Consider the following 18,881-nt stretch of genomic DNA (forward strand, 5'->3'; position numbering starts at 1 on the left):
TGAATTTAAAGGCTCTTCTTTGCTATTAAAAGTAGTGGTCGCGCATAGAAAAAGACAGTGGGCCCTTCTAATAAACCCGAAACGAACAGCGGAAGCTGTGCATACGTGTGCTCCTTAGTAAGAGGGGAAAAAAGAGCGCAAAGCAAAAGACGAGTACGTGCTGTTGACAAAAGGGCGCAGCAATTTTCTCTAAACATGTGACAGCTGTCTCTCCCTATAAAAAGAAATAAAAAGCGCAAATCAAAATACCGTGTGCGATAAACTCCTCCGGAAAACTCGAATTGACGACTGCGGAATATTCGCCCCTAGGAAATCCCCTCTCCCGGTAAGTTTACTGCCACTATCAAATATATCTCGGTCAAGTTTCCTTAGAGGAAAGTATAACGAAAGCAATTTTTTGCGGGTGATCCTTTAGGTGACAAATATTCTGGGGCATCTTCGAGTTTTCCAACGCCAGTTACCAGAGCGAGTGGAAACTTTTCCGTAGGCATACTTTCCGAAGGCTAATTTTCCGGGGGCGAATCTTCCGGGGTAGTGGTGCAGTCGGTGTAGAAACGCTCACCATGTTCTGAAAATTGACTTACATGGGCGATTCAGAATTCTTACAGGGTATGAGAAAGCTTTCGGAGCCCAAAAGTGTATTGAACGTGACGGGGACTAGGTTAAAACATGTGCAAAGGAAAACAGTTATGGTATAAACATACAACGAAACTGCGCACACCTGATGTTTAAAATATGCGATATGTTTGCCTTTACTACAAGAATCTTTGGTTAAAGTTTCAAAAAAATATTTCCATAAATAAGAAAGATTACATTGCGCAGTTTGCGCATGCGCACATCTGATATTTGCATATGCGATATGCTTGCCTTTACTAGAATATTTGGTTAAAATTTCAAAAAATATCTCTATAAATAAGAAAGACAAGTTACCGAATGCAAAAAGAACAAACTAAACATCTTGAAAACTGTAGGAGTAGTTAAGGCCTCTGACGGATAGACGGATAAAGTGGCCATAATAGCGCCTTCCAACATGAGTTGGAAAATGGGCTAAAAATAGCTACAAGTCAAAGATTTCAGAATCTGTAATTGGTTGGAATAAAATTATGTTTACTATGCGAAAAAGCATTGGAGACCTTAATTTACGCATCACTCTCGTATACAGTGTGATTGATTTTACGTGTCCAAGCGTACATTTCGTTTATTATTGAACATAGCAAAAAAGTGTAAGAAGCAAAAATGCTCTACTTTCAATTTCTGATCAAGTTACATATTTAAAAATGCAAGTGATGTAAAAACAAAAAAGTATCAGAAAACAAATTTATTTTTTTAAATAGAACGGATACTTTTTCTGTAATATTTTTAAAGACAATGTTATCAATTACTTATTAATTTATTATAATTCCCTTAGAAATTAAAGCTATAGTAATGTGTTTAGAACCAATCGCAGTAGCTGTGGAGATTTAAACAAACACATAAAATTGATGTGACATCAGTAAACTTCATGTGATAGATCAGTAGCTTTCAAGGTAAGTGACAAACTATAAGCTTTTGAAAATCAAAAATTCGCTTTCGATAGCAAGAACCTAACGCTGTAATCTCGAAGCTATACGATGTTCTGTTACCGATTTATCGATCGATTTATAAAGGCATCTCTTTCGATTTCAGCTTGCTGAATAACCGATGCAGGAATAACTCGTTAATACGAACCTAATTCCGAAAATCCTAAGACAGGAAAATGATAAATTATGGATTTCAGAAATAGCTTTCAGATTAAGAGATGCAGCAATAGCACGATAGTAGGAATATAATACTGAAAACCCGAAAGTTCTACAAAATTCCGTTGCCGAGAGCTTAAAAGGCGAACGAACAGTCGGCAATTAGTGAAATAATAAGCTCCTTTTTGAAAATGTCCAATAACATGTTTTTACCACAAACTAGTGGATACACATACTGTTGACTAGTAACTTTTGAACTATTAGCCCAATCTTGGAACTGTTTGAAATTATGGATTCTACAGGCCACATTCTATAAGAAATTTTTTTTCTGGGTCGATCTGAGGCAATTTTTTCTTCGGGGCTCAAAAAAAGGCAGTGTATAACCTTCCTTTTTTACCTCGTTTTTTACCAAAAATCGACTACACCAAAATTTCTCGGGAAAACACTTTTTCTTATTAATTTGGGTGCGTAGAATCCAAATCAATTCGTACACCTGGCCCTTAAGTACCCAGTCCGCCCCTGTTTGTCCACCCAAAACATGGCCGCCTACAGCTAATTAAAGGTTAAAGCAACAGATGAAATGCAAACAGCTGAATAAACAAAAAGTAAACACAGTTTTGAACACCGAGAATATGGCCGCCACACGAAAATTTGCTTCAATCAGCCCCCTTTCTTCCAACCAAAAGGTCAAATTGAAGCATATTTGGATCCTTTCCGAGTTGTGAACAGATTTTCCTGAAATTTTCACAGCAAATCCTCCCTATTTTTGGAAACTAAGCGAAGAAAAAATTCCAGCACCAAATTCATCTTTTCGGCAACATGTATCAATATCACTTATAATATTAAGTACCTAGTCACAACGCTAAGGGAGTAAAAAGAAGTACAATACCGTACCTCAAAATGACTCAGTGTGACTCATTTTACCCAGGCAGAGCTCACAATTATCCGAAGCACCATTACAATTCATCCAAAATTAATTAATTGGTGCGTAACACTTGAATTTGTTACAGCACTTTAAATTTCAACCGGGAGAGGGACGGGGAGTGAAATAGCACCGCACTGGGAATAATTATAGCCTGAAGATAAACGGGGATTAGGTGTAACTTTCTGTGGAATCAAAACGAAGTCCGTTCATGCCCAATGACATAAAGCATTGGCGCACACCATGAAATTTATATGCCAAAACAGATTCCCCACGAACATTCGTTCCTATTTGTAAACTCCAACTAACGCACGATTAATTTTAAGAACTGAGACTTATTGCGGTCCTAAAATATCATACGTTTTCAAAACACTCGCCATGAAGAAAACATTCACACCAGGTGGCTGAACAACACCTCCCACGTTAGTCTAAAAAATTAACTCTTTGTGTTCCCAAACATAAAATAGGAGATTTTTAGTACATTTCCGTGTATTGCGACCATTAAAAAATGTGACTCAAACCGTTTTATGCGTTTGCAACAAAAACGATAACATTGGCCGCATTGATTAGGTACGTCCTGACGTCATCCGCAATTACGAAGCGGCAATCTTTTCCGAAAAAATCACCTTGTATTTTTTACAGGTTGAATGGGTTTCGCATCTTAACCCAAGAAACGAAATTTTCGTGTGTGTTAATTATAAACAAAGAGTGTATTATATTATTTTCGTTTCAAGGCGTGGGATAGGTAAATATTTTTAAAATAAATTAAGGAAAATGCACCATTATTTTGATGTCTATTCAAGGTTCGGATGTCAAAAAAATTTAAATTAGTCCGCAATTATAGAAGAACAAGCAGCGCTTCGGGACGAATGGGTAGGGCGATTACAAATGATTATTACGATTTGGTAACTATTAATTAAAATGGAGCAGAACACACACTCAATTTCAGTTTTCGAAAAAATATCGCTAACAATACAACTTATTACAATAAAATTTCACTTTTTTCTGGTTTTCTACGTCTCGTACCGTTTCCCAAGAGCATATTTGCATATCGTTACAGATGTTAATAACAAATTTGCGTATCGCTCCCACTGTGTCAGAAAACTTCGAAAATAGAATTTAGTTTCAAACTGACAGCACGGACGGACGGACAGATCTCTTTTATCTTAATTGTCGTTATATTTTGGAATATTCCCTGATACAGTATTTATGAAAGGAATTTTTCAAACACTTATTGCAAGAGGGGCGCTGCCATTTATTTTCCTAGATGAAGACGGATAATTTCGCCAATTTGGCTCTTAAGAGATTTAAGAAACCGCAAAACAATATGGCCTCTCAATCAATGACATACTTTATAAATAGACCAATAAAATAATTAAATCTCCGTAACTCTTTATTTGGAATCGGATTAAGATATAAACGATTGAAGGATTAGCACTCCGCCTAAATGTGAGCGTAATGAACTGACAAGGTCCCAGGTGACTCTCTTGTTCCAAATTCTAAGATTTGTAGAATGCGTGCTTGAAATTAAAGATCTCATCTCAGTAAATTGATGGAAAATGTTTAAGATTGATGTGGAAGGTCTACCCGCAGCGAATTTTCGTGCTTTCTAACGACGTATCAGATGACCCACGTTGCCATTAAAAAAATTCAAGATGGCGGTCAGACTCAAAAATCATGAGTGTCAACAATTTTTTTAACCTCAAAATTTATGAAATAATTTCAAAATACAACTCACATTTAACATGTGTTGGAGAAAATGCGCTAAAAATAATTATTATAATAAATGTTCAAAATGATGCACACGTAAATCCTTTTACAAAATGAATTCTTCACTCTATTTCACATTTCTGGGGTGATACTTCAACTCATGTTGGAAGGCGATAGAACTACCTACCTGCCGAAACATTAAGTGCCCATTTCTGATTAATAATATTGATTAGAGGTTAAACCGTTCTTTTTAGATAGCAAGTGTGACGTCACACTAAAATTACCCGAGGAATCCAAATATGCAACAATACACAGGGGATGAAAAAAAATGTAACTTTGATATGAATCACCCTGTAAGTATATGGATTCCAATCGAAGTGAAAATATTTTGGTTTGTAGCCATAGGGTTCTCCAGGGGCGGACTGGGTAACTGCGGGCCAGGTGGAGGGGGGGGGGGGGTTAGCTCTGAGGTGCACCACAAAGTACTCCTTTCTCGAAAATAAATTACCATACAGTTTTTTTTTAAATTGCAGCTGATAATTAAAAGTAACAAAATATACAATCCACACGAGGTGCGTCGCCTATCATTGTATTTCAGCACTTTCATGCTAAAAATTAATAAGAAAAAGTGTTTTCCCGAGAAATTTTGGTGTAGTCGATTTTTGGTAAAAAAGGAAGGTTATACACTGCCTTTTTTTGAACCCCGAATTAAAAATTGTCTCAGATCGACCCGGAAAAAAATTTTCTTATAGAATGTGGCCTGTAGAATCCATAATTTCAAACAGTTCCAAGATTGGGCTACTAGTTCAAAAGTTACAGCCCTTTGAATTTTTTTTCGAAATTGGTTTCTAGTCTATAACTTTTGATTGAGAAGTCTGATCGAGAAAAAGGAAGGTAATACACTGCCTTTTTTTGAGCCCCGAAGAAAAAATTGTCTCAGATCGATCGGACCCGGAAAAAAAGTTTTCTTATAGAAAATTACCATACAGTTTTTTTTAAATTGCAGCTGATAATTAAAAGTAACAAAATATACAATCCACACGAGGTGCGTAGCCTATCATTGTATTTCAGCACTTTCATGCTACGACAAAAGATGATAAATTCATTGTAAAACACTTCAATTAAAACAGATTTTTTTAACAACCTAATATCAACCCCAATTAGAGAAACGTGTTAATAGTTTATTAATAGTGCAAGAAACTAAATACAGCATATACTTATAAATTTGCAACGGGCCATTATGATCTACAGGCCAGGTGGCAACCAACCAAAATAATAGTATAATCACAAGTATAATATAACAAACACGATTCATCTAACGGTACTCAAAAACAAAAGCATGGAGTACGCCATATTTAGATATCGCAGAGATATCGCAGTGTATGCAAAATCAGCAAAAGAAAATAATATCAAATTGTGACAAGAAATTCAATGATTAATAGTCAGTACAAGAAAGAATAAAATGGTTACTACCTGTAATTACACCTTCAGGACACCACAACCATAATAATCAAGAATAAAAACCGGGAACGCGTGATGCCTTCCGTCGACCTCGTCGCCATCTTCTTTTCTTCCGCCACGCTCTTTTTTTCCCCTAGCTTCGTTACGAAAATCCCCTATTTCGGCATCTGCGCAAAACGGTCGATTGGTTATATACAGAGCATATCATATTTTTGTTTCAGATGTAAAGGTGTGTTGCCTAACCATAAGGGTAGATTATCCACGAGCCTCTTACATTCTTTTTAAGAGGTCTGTGAGATTATCACAAATTCTTCTCTTCGATTTTGCTAGACATTTGCCCGAGATTTTCCAATTCAAGGAATACTCCGAGGGATTGAACATATCCTCAATCAGCGCAGCTTCAAATCACTTTTGAAGAACACTCTCCACACCTCGCATATCAAGGGATCTTTCCCAAAGTTCGGTAATCTTCAATTCCATTAATTTTATCATGATTCTTGTTACTAATTAAATCCCACTTATGACACCAATGTAACATTTTTCAAACACTCAAATCTTTTCAAAGCGGGAGTTTATTAGAAAACGAAAAATTCTCCTGTCACCGCTTGTCCACACTGTCAACTCACTTAATCGTAAATACTTTTAAAAAATTTTATTTTACAAATAAACATTCGGCTTGCCAAAATTCCAAGAGACTCAAAATTTACAGGGTTCATAAACACACACACACATGACAAACTACCCAAAACAAGGTCCCACTGAAAGGAGTCGAATTCTACAAAGTATCTCTCTCCTCCACAACTGCTTATCGAGATCTGGGGGGCTAATGGTACCCCACCTTGAGAATTGAATGAAAACCAGAACTTTACATAAACACAATTGCAAAAATGCATTTTATTTCCGTAAATTTATTACAACTGTTGCACCGACACCGTAACAGAAATCAGCAATAATTCATCCGTGTAGGAATTTCTACCGTACATACATCATTAAGCCAAAGCTTGTAAAGGTGTAACAATAAAGTAGTGAGAGCACCCTGTATGCGTAATTAAACGAAATGTACACACAATTGCGATCGTGACAGAAGTACCAACCAGTGATGTGTGTCCGTGTACGTGCACCACATAAAGGATTGATTCGTGTGCGTAAAATAAGCTAGCTATACGGCTAATAACCCTGCGTTACAACATTATGTAGAAATTCCCCCGTTGTACGCATAATCCGCCTTGTTATGCATGATGAGGCAATCGTCGACGAAGTAGAAACTATCCGAACGTGTCTCGAAGGGCGACGCAATCATTTCATTTACTACAAAGAATTATTGTAGTTTAAACGATATTTAAGTCACCCGCAATCGTTACCTAAATCGGGGGGCAGGCTGGGAAATTCGTAAATATGCTCGCAGGTGTTCTTCGAGTACGGTATACAAAACCCGAACTCGAAGTCGAACGTTTTCAAAAGTTTGTCCCTAAAAAAGTGGCGCTCGATCATGCGAAACCTATTGACCGGTCGACTTCCGACAGTAAATTCGACACTAGAAGAGTTAACAGTTACAGATGGAAATGTAAAAAAAAAATGCTTACGTGGCCCCAACCATTTTCAATTTTAAGAACTGCGGGGTGAACTGGTAACGAACGAATCTGCCGGCGTTAGGATCGATCGCCTCCTCGCCGTCAGCTTTATCGGTATTGTCGTCTGCGTTCTCGGACGAAGCGGGTTTGGCAATTTCGAATAAGACGGCGCCGCTTTCGAGATCGCGTATTTTGAATTTGGTAAAGTCTATTTCGAAGATATTCGCGTCCGGTGAGCATAAGTAAGTGTCCGTTATGTAGGGTATTCGTAATACATCTTCCGGTGTTATTACTTTTTTATTTGCTATCGTTTCTAGTAGTTTATTCGGTAACTTTTTACACTGTTCACTTACAACGCTCATTGTTATTAATTTTAATTTAACTTTCTGCTTTCTCTCATTATTTTTGATTGAAGGAATTTAAAATGGCCGATTGCGATGTTGCTCGTTACACCAACTGTCAATTATGAGGTTGCGTTCAATTTTAACATCAATAAGGCTGCGTTCAAAACTTTGTATTAGTAGAAGCCTTGAATTTTGAGCATTGGTAAATATTGTAATGCCAATGTATTAACAAAATAAAAAAAATAAAGCATAATAAACGTTGGAATTACGTGGTTTTAGATTTGCTTTTATTCTAATAGTATAAAATTATATTAAAATGCCTTCATAAATAAAATAGTTAGCAATTCGGCTTATGGTGAATGTGGCCTTTTGAAGTCATTTTGAGTGACGCATATTGGGAGGTGACACTCTCATTTATTTTTTTAAATTTTAGCGCTGGAGTTCTGCGTGACATTTCAGTATTTTGCATTTTTGTGTGGGATTGTACTAGGCAACCAGTCGACCATTCATTTACCACTAACCCAATTACTGTATCATCCATAAAATGTAAATAAATGTCTTTTGATTGATTGATTGATAGTTATCAATTCAATTACCGAAGCACCATGTATGTAACGACTGATGCAATTATGGCGGAATTGTGATTATTGGCAACGCCGCTTTCGCCCAAAATGTACGTCACACATGAAGTTTAATAATGAATATTTATTGCTTTGCTGGATTAATAACATTATTATTTGCTTTAAATTAACAGAAATTGATTAATTAATGTAATTGACTTCTGTAAGAAAGTATTGTTAATGATTCGGCGTGGTCCAGTGAAAAGTTTGGGGGGCGTATTGAGGTAAAAAATGGCACGGGATTATGATCACTTATTCAAATTGCTCATCATTGGCGATAGCGGTAAGTGGTAGGTGGTACCCGCTTCCTCTTTAACCGCTCAATTCAATTGAAGGAGTCGGAAAAAGTTCGCTTCTACTTCGATTTGCCGACAACACCTTCTCCGGTAGTTACATTACGACGATAGGTGTCGATTTTAAGATACGCACCGTAACAATAGACGGTCAGCGTATTAAATTACAAATTTGGGACACGGCAGGCCAGGAGCGGTTTCGGACGATCACGAGCACGTACTATCGAGGAACGCACGGTGTAATCGTTGTGTACGACGTGACGAATGGTGAGTCGTTCGCAAACGTCAAACGATGGCTGCACGAAATCGAACAGAATTGTGACGTCGTCAACCGGATCTTAGGTAGTATTGTGGTTATCGCGTCGCAAGTCTAACACGGTTAGTTTTCTAGTGGGAAATAAAAATGACTGTCCGGATCGTAAAGTAGTCCTAACGGAGGATGCGAAGCGATTCGCAGACACGATGGGTATACAGTTATTCGAAACGTCAGCCAAAGATAACATAAACGTTGAGGAAATGTTTATAAACGTTACTAGGTTAGTTTTACGAGCGAAGTTAGAAATGAAAGAGCGACAGAATGTTACGCAGAACGATGTCGTTAATTTAAGGAAGAGTAATAAGCAGGGCAAAAAAAGATGCTGTTAATGTTTTTTTAAATTTGCTTTCTATTTTGAATGTGTGTGTGTGTTTTTTAAAATTGCTTTTCTCGATATTATTAGCAACCTCTCATTAGCTTTCTCTTTTATAAGTATTATACGCATTTCTTTTTGTACATATTTTTATACATGTTAAAATAGAAAGCAAGTCTAAAAATGTTTTATAATTGTAATTAGGAAATTATTTAGTAAGTTTAATTTTTGTATGCAATTCCTAAAATTCTTGTAATTGTACAGTAAATAAAAGATACTGAATCCTATTCGAAAGAGACAAGAGAGATAAGAAAAATAAAAACAGAAACAGATAAAAACTTTGAAGAAGAAAATAAATCTGCACAGCAAATTATACATGGTCTTAAAATCCTGTAGATAAGTAAAAAAATTGCAATTGGAAAGGTTTCGTACACGATGGCTCACAATTGAGATCTTGGTAACTGTAGAAGATACAGTGTAGGTTAATGGGGGCAAAATTACCTGTTTTTGTGACAAAGAAAAACGCTTTTGAAAATAATATTGAGCTATCACCGTGGAAATTCGTCTGTTTACTATCTTCTATCGGCATTTTTTTTGGGGAATCTGGGTGTGTTATCAGAATTTCCATAACACGCTAAATGTAGAAGGCTACTATACTTTCATATGGACGCCATATTGGATTTTAACGGAATGAGAGAGGACAAAAAGAAAAATAATGACTTGCCTCATAAATTTATAAGAAAAATTTCAAAATCAAAAGTTTTACATTAATTTCTCAATAAAACATCCACGGGTAACTAGATATTCTTCAATCAATATGTCTTTTGGTCCATTTTTGTCCTCTATCTCATTCCGTAAAAATCCAATATGGCGTCCATAAGAAAGTAGTACCTATAATAGTAATAGTAGCATGTAACTTCTACATCTAGTGTGTTATGGAAATTCTGATAACAGATTAAGATTCTTCGAAAAAAAGTGCTCATAGAAGATGCCAACGAGATTCGATAATACCTCAGGTTCGAAAACGCTCTACCACTGAGCTATACATAGTCGTGGATGGCATTGGCGGTAAGGTTGTGGCAACCTACTGCATCTGACCAATTGTGGTTATAATTTAAGGATATAGTCTACTGGCCCTGTACATATTGTGCGCGTAACGCCAGCATCGGATAGACGCTGGTAAAATGCATTAAATCTGTACTGTGCCAGTTAATGGCAAGAGTGACATAAATGCAATGGGCCATCAATGATGTAAGTTGCGTGTGGAGGAGATGTTCCGCCAACAATCGCCCTTTAAAATGTGATTGTTAGGGAGAAGGAAATTTAGATACAGCACAGAATCGACTGTATTTATAGGTGCTTTTCCCCACGGTATAAATTGTTAATCGACATCTACAAGGCAATATATCATACTAAATAATCTCCCGTCTCATGAATACATACATAAATACTTAATAAAATAATATAAAGACGAGATTCAAGGAACGGCTCTCATGCAACATTTCCACCGTATATAGTTGCAATTCGAGTACAGTCCCGGCATTTAGGTAACGTAACTAAAAATGGTTACAGTTATTTACCACCTCAGTCACTGTCTCATTAAGGCAAAAATTATTAGTTGACAAACAACAAATCGGTACACACCTACACCCATCAAACGCAACAATTCAATAATTTCCGCATTTAAAATAAATGTAATTTGGGGCCAAAAATAATCGAAACATAAACATGAATTTAGCAAACATTTAAGCAAAAAATTAAACCTATTACAAAACAATAAAAGTTAACGGTATCAAATACGTGATTCTACATTGGGGTTAAATTAATTCAATTTGAAAAACAAAAATTTATCAAAAATATAAAGTTTTGTAGAAATGTAAAGATTACTACCTGCATTAATTAACAACAAACTTAAACTGCACAATGTATTCATGGCAAAAGTTGATTCGATAAGATCCCGTTATAGTGATCTCGAGATGGGGTCTCGCGGTTGCCAGCTTTGCATTTGAAAAAAGGCACGTGATCAAACATCTAAGGCAGGGCCCCCTTACGTTAATTGTAAGCAATGCTATTATGACCTGAAGACCTACTGTTAGAGAAGGAAAATAAAATAAAACACAGAAATTGGTTGTTTAATAATGATCGTTATTTATTATTAAGATTGTGAAAACCCGGAAATTTAGTCGATGTACATTATTAATATAAGCAAAGTCAAAAGGTGTCGTAGTACTCTAGTAAATCCATATACACAATGTTGGTTACACTCAAAAGGTTAAAAACAAATTTTGGGAACAATGGGGCAGGTAAGTAGGTACCTAAATTCTGAGAAAAAGTTAAGAGTACAAGATGTGACTCATCTTTGGTGCAATAAAGTTCTTTTGTTAAAAGCAAGATGGAAAATTACATGGACTTGTAGGCAAATTCCGCTATCGGCAGAAATATATGGAGTCGGAGCTCATTTGTTACACATAGATTCTAAACTGAAGAGTTTTGATTAGCATAATCTCACCCCCGCAAGATAGGTAATTTCGCCCCTCGTTCGGGGTTTCGAGCCTACGGTTGAATGTCAAAGACAATCACGGAATTAGGTGTCGTAACTCAATTTGATTACAGTTTTTACCACCCCCATGACTGCTTCAGAAAATGTTAGTTACAAACAACAAGTCAGTAGATACAACAAACAACTCTGTAATTTCTACATATTAAAATAAAATAATCAAAATTTATATGACTATTACTTCTCGGACAAGACCAAGTAATCAACACAAACATAAATTAATCAAACATTACACCAAAAACGTAAACGATTACAAACAAAAGGATAACGGTATTAAACATGTCACTCTGCATAGCGGTTAAACCAAGTCAATTTCAAAAACAAAGATTGAAACACACAACAAATATAAAATGCGGCACACAAAACACAAATACGATATAAAGAAAAAAAAATTACTACCTGCATTAAATAACAACAAACATTTATGGAGCGACGCGTTCACGACCACCATTCAAGACAAGATGCCAAAGGTAACTCCACGTTCGTGCTCGATGGTGCAAATCGCTTTCCCCTCTTAAAAATTGCGTGGTTGCCAACTCTCAAAAATGTGTGCATCGTCATAAATTGTATATACAGGGTGGAACCTCTCAAGTGTATTATAGAAACTCGCATGGAATTTACTTGATAAGCTTTGATCGCGGGATCCAACGCCGAAAAATGCCTGGCACAACCTATTTATCAAAGTTCTCTTCTTGGTCCAAAAACCACTTACGGTGATTTTTTATCTGCTCGACTGAAATTTTCGATTGCGCGATCCCGCTTCGAGCAGTTCAAAATCAGGAATGGTTCACTTACACTAACAGCGTTTTTTATCGCGGTTTCAACGACTCTCTCCCGCGGGCGCATTCAATTTTTCACACAAAATCCGACTTGTTTTAATTTATGATCGCGCCTTGTTGCCTTTACGGCCCCACGCGTAATTCTTTCTCTGTTGATTATTTCTGACCGCAAATCCGACGGCTTAACGCTTAATTCTCCCTGTTACCTTTCACGGACGCTGATCAGTGATCTGAATCAGATTAATTTTTCCTTTAACACAATTTTTGGACGCAATTAACGGTCAGGGCCGTATTCAAGAACTATTCGCCCCAAAATGTACTCGACAATTTTCATGCGTATTGTAGTCACAGTAAACCGACTGGTATGTGGCGTACTCTCGTGGCGAGTAACTGTATTATACGTCTCGCTATGCCTCATAAACTAGGATGACACCAATTTCCAAACTAATTTATTAAACATATTTGGCTAATAAATTATGTACATTTCAATTTTCCTACTTCTTCTCATTCGCTACCGTGTTCCTATTCAGGAACTCTATACAAATCTGTAAAAATTCGTTTGGTTTTTCACTATGGAGCCAGTGTCCGGCACCTTCAATCACTTGAAACTCCGCATTCGGAAATAGATTTAAAATTTGGGAATGATCCGTTTTCCTAACATAAAAGGAATATGTCACTTGAACGTGTCGTCATCCACTTACTGTATGAAATCGGATACTCCTCCCGCGACAAACAAGACCGGACCAGTAAATTTGCACTCGGCAGGTATAGGAAATGACGCTATGTGATCGTAGAAATTACTGAGTAACGCCGGTATATTTACTCTCCACATAAAACTGAAATTGACTCGCTAAAAATGAACCAGCGTGAAATACGCACCTTCCGTCGGTCTTCTGTATCAGATTTGTGAGGAGGAACGCTCTCAAGCCCCTATCGCTGATATTTTTCGCTAACTGTATGTCGGCGTTTAAACGAGCCGAGGACATCGGTATATGGGACGGCAGTTGAACTTTCTGAATAGCGCTGAAAAGTGTCGGCATCGATCTCAAATTCGGGCTTGACGTAATTGGCGACACGTCGCCGATTATTAGTTTATCTACAAAGTTCGGCTAAAGCGTTTGTAAGAAACGTTCGTGCGCGTACCGTACATATTTCAAGGCAAAGTACATCATCGCGCGTCCTCCCATCGAGTGTCCGAGCAAACACGAGCGTTTGATTTTTTGCTGCGCGTACAACAGCTTTATATCTTCGGCCAAATGAGGATACGTGTGCGAGTTGCAGTGCGGACTGTCGCCGTGATTTCTCGCGTCCACCGCTATTATTTTCCGCTTGGGATTGGTGTGTCGATGGAAAGCTTTGCAGAGGCTGTTCCAGTTCGCCTTGGAGCCGAGTAGTCCGTGCATTACTACGAGAGGAGTCGGTGGATCCACGGGATAGGTTAAGGTGCTCTCGTATGAGGCAAAGGCCATATTTATAACGTCCTGGCTTGGATCTGTGCAGAATTTCGATGCACAAACATATTTTACAAAGTGCTTTGGTGTAATTGACAATAATTTATTTACAAGCATTTTCTAGGTTAAGTTTCAAAATTTCAAGGGAGGTGACGTGGTTAAATTACCGTCGCGTATATATTGTACAGGATGCTCGGAAAGTTTGTACCTGTTAAAAGAAAGAGGTATATATGAATTTTTGAATGTACATTACAGAAGACACGTTTAGATTGATCATGAATCACGATTGAAATCTAGAATGGGTTGCCTTATCAAAACATGTAAATGTTTTCTATTTTTTGTTTATGTAGAACAACATAAGGATTTCCAGTGACTTTTGAAAAGCTCCTCCCAAAACGTTTACGCTTTTCTCAGGGTATTTTCAAAATGGTGCACATCTTTTTCAAGACTTTTTATTGTACATTGGACATAGATAGATATCATCTCTAGAAGATAGGTACATGAGAGAAGACTTTTAACGATTTTCCATGGTTTTATATGAGCTTTCCAAGGCGCCTTCTTGTGGCTTCTAAAATTATGTATCTGCATTGTAAAAGATTGTAAAAGTGCCTTGCAAATTTGTGTATGGCTTTTTAGAGCAATAGAAACTATTCCAGAGTTATTCATTTTCTCCTCTTATTGTATTGGCAGCACAAGCGGATGGCGTCTAAGATATTCCTTAAAATGCGCAGTGAAGCTTTAGAAAGGAGCTAAGTGGTTTCCGAGCTGTGTAAAGATTCCTTGCCTGTTTCAAGCGAGCTACCCAAAACTTTCCAAAGCTTTCCCGTTTTATTTAGCTTTGGAGAAGTGCTTTACGTATCTGCTGCTCTCCATATAGTAGCGGTTTCGGCTCAGCGTCTAAAAGTGCTTTCTGGAAGCTACATAGAACTCGTAGGATGGTTTGTTGAATGTGCCTTTGAAATGCTTTGGACGTCAGTCGTTTTGCAGGAGACGTAGTGATAACAGTGCCTCATATACTCATGGTGCTTTCTAAAGTCCAATCTCGACCTTACCACTTTTCTAAAACCTTATTGATCTTTCCAGAGTGGTATCGATGAGGAGCACAGCTAGTTCTGAGAAATAAGTATGTAGGCAAATGCGAATATAGAACGTATGTTCTGTATAATATGTAGTTTTAAGATACTATAATATCTTATTCTGTAGTAGCACTCTGGTGCGTAGATTTAGAACTAGAACATGTTGACTGCATCTACAGACATGTTGATGTTGTGTTCCAATTAAATGTTATACTTGTGTGTCCTGTTTATTATTTTACCTAGAGACAGCGATACTAAATAATACATGGTGTCAGGTAGTTGTGGAACACAAATTGTAGTTTGAATGTGTGCACCTAGTAAAGAGCACGAGGAAGTTTTGTAAAATTACGCAACACTTGTCAATAAAATGGACGGCTTATTTAAACCGCCGGATCCCCTCGTTTTGGACGGCAATATTTCAGAAAATTGGCGTAAGTTTGAACAAAGATTTGACCTTTTCCTTGTAGCAGCTGACCTAGACAAAAAAGCTGAAGGAAAGAAAGTAGCAGTTTTTCTCAATGTGATTGGCGAGGATGCATTGGAATTATACAATACATTTACATTTACCGAAGAGGAAAAGAAAGAGAAGACCTTGACCCTGATAAAGCAAAAATTTACGGAATACTGTTCGCCAAAGAAAAATGTAATCTTCGAACGCTTCAAATTCAACAGCATAGTTCAGGCAGAAGGACAAACCTTTGATAATTTCTTGACAGATCTACGAAAAGCAGTACAAACCACAGAATATTCTGATCCAGATGATATGATACGAGATAGAATCGTCATGGGAATCAAGAACAAGATAGTACAAGAAAGATTACTACGAGAAGCCGACATCACGTTACAGAAAACCATTGATTTCTGTAGGGCCTCTGAAGTAAGCAAGAATCAGTCCAAGGTACTACAGCAAGAAGTTGACGTGAGCACTGTTAAACAAGCAACGCTAAAGTGTAAATACTGTGGGTACAAGCACGCACCTAAAAAATGTCCTGCCTTCAAGAAGACCTGCGCGAAATGCCAAGGAAAAAATCATTTTGCTTCCGTGTGTACGCGTGAAAAGGCAACCAATGAAACCAAGAAGTACACAAAGAAAAGGAAGGATGTACATGAAGTGTCTGGAACGGAAGATCATCAACTCTGTGGAAGTGAAGAGAGTGGCGAAAGTGAATGCGAGTTTTACGTGAGTGCAATTAAAAGGGAAGCACATAAAGAGTCCATGTGGTTCAAGAAAGTGGAAATCTGTGGCAAGTCGATAAACTTTAAATTAGACACGGGTGCCGAGGTGAGCGTACTACCAGTAAATATTTTAGAAACGTTACCTAAATGTAGGATCGAGAAGTCAAATGTATCTTTAGTTTCTTATGGAAGTACAAAATTTAAAATTACTCCTGTTGGTGAAGCTGAACTGAAATGTAAGGTAAACAAGTACGTGTGTAATATTAAGTTTGTAATTGTCGATACTAGAGATCAAATGCCATTACTAGGATTGCAAGATTGTATTAGATTGCATTTAATTAAGCGAGTGGATGAATTACAGGCTAGTTTTAAATCATCCGAAGATGTAGTGAATAGGTTTCCTAGTGTATTTCAGGGGTTAGGAACATTTCCTAACAAGCATCATATAACGTTAAATGAAAATGTAAGTCCTACAGTTGCACCTATTAGGCGTGTCCCTCAAATTTTACATAATCGTTTAAAATTAAAATTAGAGGAGTTAGAGAAATCAAATAGTATTAGAAAAGTAGAGCACCCTACTGAGTGGCTTCAACCGCTAGTAATTGTAGAAAAACCTAATGGAGATTTAAGACTGTGCTTAGATCCCAAACAGTTAAACTGTGCTATTAAGCGCGAACATTTTCTAATACCTTCTATGGAAGAAATATCCGCCAAATTAAGTGGTAAAAAATTCTTTACTGTGCTTGACATGAAGGACGGTTATTGGCAAGTATTAATAGACGACGCAAGTGCTAATTTATTAACATTTGGGACACCGTATGGTCGATATCAATTTCTAAGGCTAGCTTTTGGTGTATGTTCCGCGCCAGAAGTATTCCAGCGAAAAAATTACGAACTCTTTGGTGATATCGAAGGCGTTAGTTTATATTTTGACGACCTCATTGTGACAGGCGAAACTGAATTAGAACATGACAAAAATCTCAAAATAGTGTTGGAGAGAGCTCTTAAGTTTAATGTCAAGTTTAATAAGACCAAAATACAATTCAAACAATCTTCTGTCAAATTTATGGGACAAATATTTAGTCAAAAAGGTATCGAGACTAATAAAAATTATGTCAAAGCCATTATAGAAATGCCTGTGCCGTCTTGTAAAAATTCGTTATTACGATTTTTAGGCATGGTCAAGTATCTAGGCAAATTTATCCCAAAATTATCTCAAATTACTGCCCCATTGCGAAACTTAACACGTAATGATGTTCCATGGTATTGGTCAACTGAACATGAAGCTGCAGTGACTCAATTAAAACAGATTTTGACAAATTCACCAGTATTAACGTTTTTCGACCCTAAAAAAGAAATAGTTATCGAAACAGACAGCTCAAAGGACGGACTTGGCGCTTGTCTAATACAAGAAGAGCACCCAGTCGCTTTTGCTTCAAGGAGCTTAACAAAAACCGAGATGAAATATGCACAAATCGAAAAGGAGGCTTTAGCAATACTTTTTGCAGTACAGAAATTTCATTTATTTATTTATGGGTTAAACATCAAAATGTACAGTGATCATAAGCCCCTAGAATCAATATTTAAAAAAAATATTCAATCAATTTCACCACGATTACAACGTATCAGGTTAAAACTCTTAAATTATAACTTACATGTAACCTATAAACCAGGTAAACAAATGTACATATCAGATGCATTATCAAGAGCTTACCTAAAAAATGAAAAAGTATTAAAATCAAATCAAGAAATAGACTACTTTGTGCATTCATTAACAAAAACATTATCTATGTCAGAATCTAGGAAAGAACAATTTAAAAAAGAAACAAAAAATGACCCAACTTTGCAGCTGATTCGCAATTATATTGAAACCTCATGGCCCGCAAATAAAAATGATATTCCCACCGATGCTAAACCATTTTTCAAAATCAAAGATCAACTTTACAGTATCGAAAATTTATTATTTCACGATTATAAACTAATAGTTCCTAAAAAATTACAAAAAGAAATGATAACATTAATACACGAAGGTCATTTCGGGATTGAAAAATGCAAATCAAGAGCAAGGCAAATATTTTATTGGCCGGGTATGTCACAGGACATCGAAATGTTTATTAAATCGTGTAAAGTATGCGAGAAGTTTGCGCGAAAAAATTCATATCAAACTTTAATGCCATATCCGATAACAAAAAGACCTTGGGAAAGAGTAGCCGTAGATATTTTTACGTACGCTAAAATAAGCTACTTAGTCATGTACGATGCATTTTCAAACTGGTTGGAAATAGTACAAATTAAAGACAAAAGCGCAGTAACTGTTATGCAGGAAATCAAACAAATTTTTGCAAGGTTTGGATCACCAGACGTATTAGTAGCAGATAATGTGCCATTTAATAGCGAAATTTTCAAAAAATTTGCAATGGAATGGAATTTTAAATTAGCGTTTAGAAGCCCAAATTTTCCCCGATCTAACGGATTAGCTGAAAAAGCGGTTGCAATTGCTAAAAGCATCATTAAAAAAGCGAAAGAGGAAGGGAAAGATATGTATTCGGCTCTTTTGGCTTACAGAAACATTCCATT

General features: G+C 36.8%; 4 protein-coding genes and 1 long non-coding RNA gene across 5 annotated transcripts; 3 read left to right on the forward strand and 2 right to left on the reverse strand.

The window, feature by feature from the left end:
* The first annotated feature begins 3,007 nt into the window (after positions 1-3,007).
* On the forward strand, positions 3,008-3,995 carry LOC116177369. Its single transcript, XR_004146659.1, has 3 exons — positions 3,008-3,207; positions 3,280-3,382; positions 3,441-3,995. It is a non-coding gene; the product is annotated as an uncharacterized LOC116177369 (long non-coding RNA).
* Positions 3,996-6,687: 2,692 nt separating this feature from the next.
* Positions 6,688-7,831, reverse strand: LOC116177249 (protein unc-119 homolog). Its single transcript, XM_031496167.1, has 3 exons — positions 7,392-7,831; positions 7,170-7,342; positions 6,688-7,116 (listed from the first exon to the last, which is right to left on the reverse strand). Exons 1-3 carry the CDS (start codon positions 7,739-7,741, stop codon positions 6,998-7,000), a joined length of 642 nt encoding a protein of 213 aa, XP_031352027.1. The 5' UTR covers positions 7,742-7,831; the 3' UTR covers positions 6,688-6,997.
* A 534-nt stretch (positions 7,832-8,365) lies between these two features.
* On the forward strand, positions 8,366-9,308 carry LOC116177177 (ras-related protein Rab-35-like). The gene is made up of 3 exons (XM_031496072.1): positions 8,366-8,626; positions 8,679-8,978; positions 9,028-9,308. The coding sequence occupies exons 1-3, from the start codon at positions 8,575-8,577 to the stop codon at positions 9,279-9,281; spliced, it is 606 nt and encodes a 201-aa protein (XP_031351932.1). The 5' UTR covers positions 8,366-8,574; the 3' UTR covers positions 9,282-9,308.
* Positions 9,309-13,033: 3,725 nt separating this feature from the next.
* Positions 13,034-14,214, reverse strand: LOC116177202 (protein ABHD11-like). The gene is made up of 4 exons (XM_031496102.1): positions 13,750-14,214; positions 13,481-13,710; positions 13,303-13,437; positions 13,034-13,255 (listed from the first exon to the last, which is right to left on the reverse strand). The coding sequence occupies exons 1-4, from the start codon at positions 14,167-14,169 to the stop codon at positions 13,096-13,098; spliced, it is 945 nt and encodes a 314-aa protein (XP_031351962.1). The 5' UTR covers positions 14,170-14,214; the 3' UTR covers positions 13,034-13,095.
* A 1,281-nt stretch (positions 14,215-15,495) lies between these two features.
* On the forward strand, positions 15,496-17,251 carry LOC116175644 (uncharacterized protein K02A2.6-like). Its single transcript, XM_031493869.1, has 2 exons — positions 15,496-17,073; positions 17,150-17,251. The coding sequence occupies exons 1-2, from the start codon at positions 15,496-15,498 to the stop codon at positions 17,249-17,251; spliced, it is 1,680 nt and encodes a 559-aa protein (XP_031349729.1).
* Positions 17,252-18,881: the final 1,630 nt, after the last annotated feature.

This window comes from Photinus pyralis, unplaced genomic scaffold (genome assembly GCF_008802855.1).
Source record: "Photinus pyralis isolate 1611_PpyrPB1 unplaced genomic scaffold, Ppyr1.3 Ppyr1.4_LG7, whole genome shotgun sequence".
Classification (NCBI taxonomy): Eukaryota; Metazoa; Arthropoda; class Insecta; order Coleoptera; family Lampyridae; genus Photinus; species Photinus pyralis.

What these genes read in the sequence shown, in the direction of transcription:
- LOC116175644 (XM_031493869.1), top strand. Translation starts at nt 15,496, where the DNA reads ATGGACGGCTTATTTAAACCGCCGGATCCCCTCGTTTTGGACGGCAAT. An exon ending in TGAAGGACGGTTATTGGCAA is followed by an intron (nt 17,074 to 17,149) that starts GTATTAATAGAC and finishes TTCTAAGGCTAG; the next exon opens with CTTTTGGTGTATGTTCCGCG.
- LOC116177177 (XM_031496072.1), top strand. Translation starts at nt 8,575, where the DNA reads ATGGCACGGGATTATGATCACTTATTCAAATTGCTCATCATTGGCGAT. An exon ending in GCTCATCATTGGCGATAGCG is followed by an intron (nt 8,627 to 8,678) that starts GTAAGTGGTAGG and finishes ATTCAATTGAAG; the next exon opens with GAGTCGGAAAAAGTTCGCTT. An exon ending in CGTCGTCAACCGGATCTTAG is followed by an intron (nt 8,979 to 9,027) that starts GTAGTATTGTGG and finishes TTAGTTTTCTAG; the next exon opens with TGGGAAATAAAAATGACTGT.
- LOC116177202 (XM_031496102.1), bottom strand. Translation starts at nt 14,169, where the DNA reads ATGCTTGTAAATAAATTATTGTCAATTACACCAAAGCACTTTGTAAAA. An exon ending in TGTACTTTGCCTTGAAATAT is followed by an intron (nt 13,711 to 13,749) that starts GTACGGTACGCG and finishes CAAACGCTTTAG; the next exon opens with CCGAACTTTGTAGATAAACT. An exon ending in GGAGTATCCGATTTCATACA is followed by an intron (nt 13,256 to 13,302) that starts GTAAGTGGATGA and finishes CTTTTATGTTAG; the next exon opens with GAAAACGGATCATTCCCAAA.
- LOC116177249 (XM_031496167.1), bottom strand. Translation starts at nt 7,741, where the DNA reads ATGAGCGTTGTAAGTGAACAGTGTAAAAAGTTACCGAATAAACTACTA. An exon ending in TTGAAAATGGTTGGGGCCAC is followed by an intron (nt 7,343 to 7,391) that starts GTAAGCATTTTT and finishes TAACTCTTCTAG; the next exon opens with TGTCGAATTTACTGTCGGAA. An exon ending in CAGCCTGCCCCCCGATTTAG is followed by an intron (nt 7,117 to 7,169) that starts GTAACGATTGCG and finishes AATTCTTTGTAG; the next exon opens with TAAATGAAATGATTGCGTCG.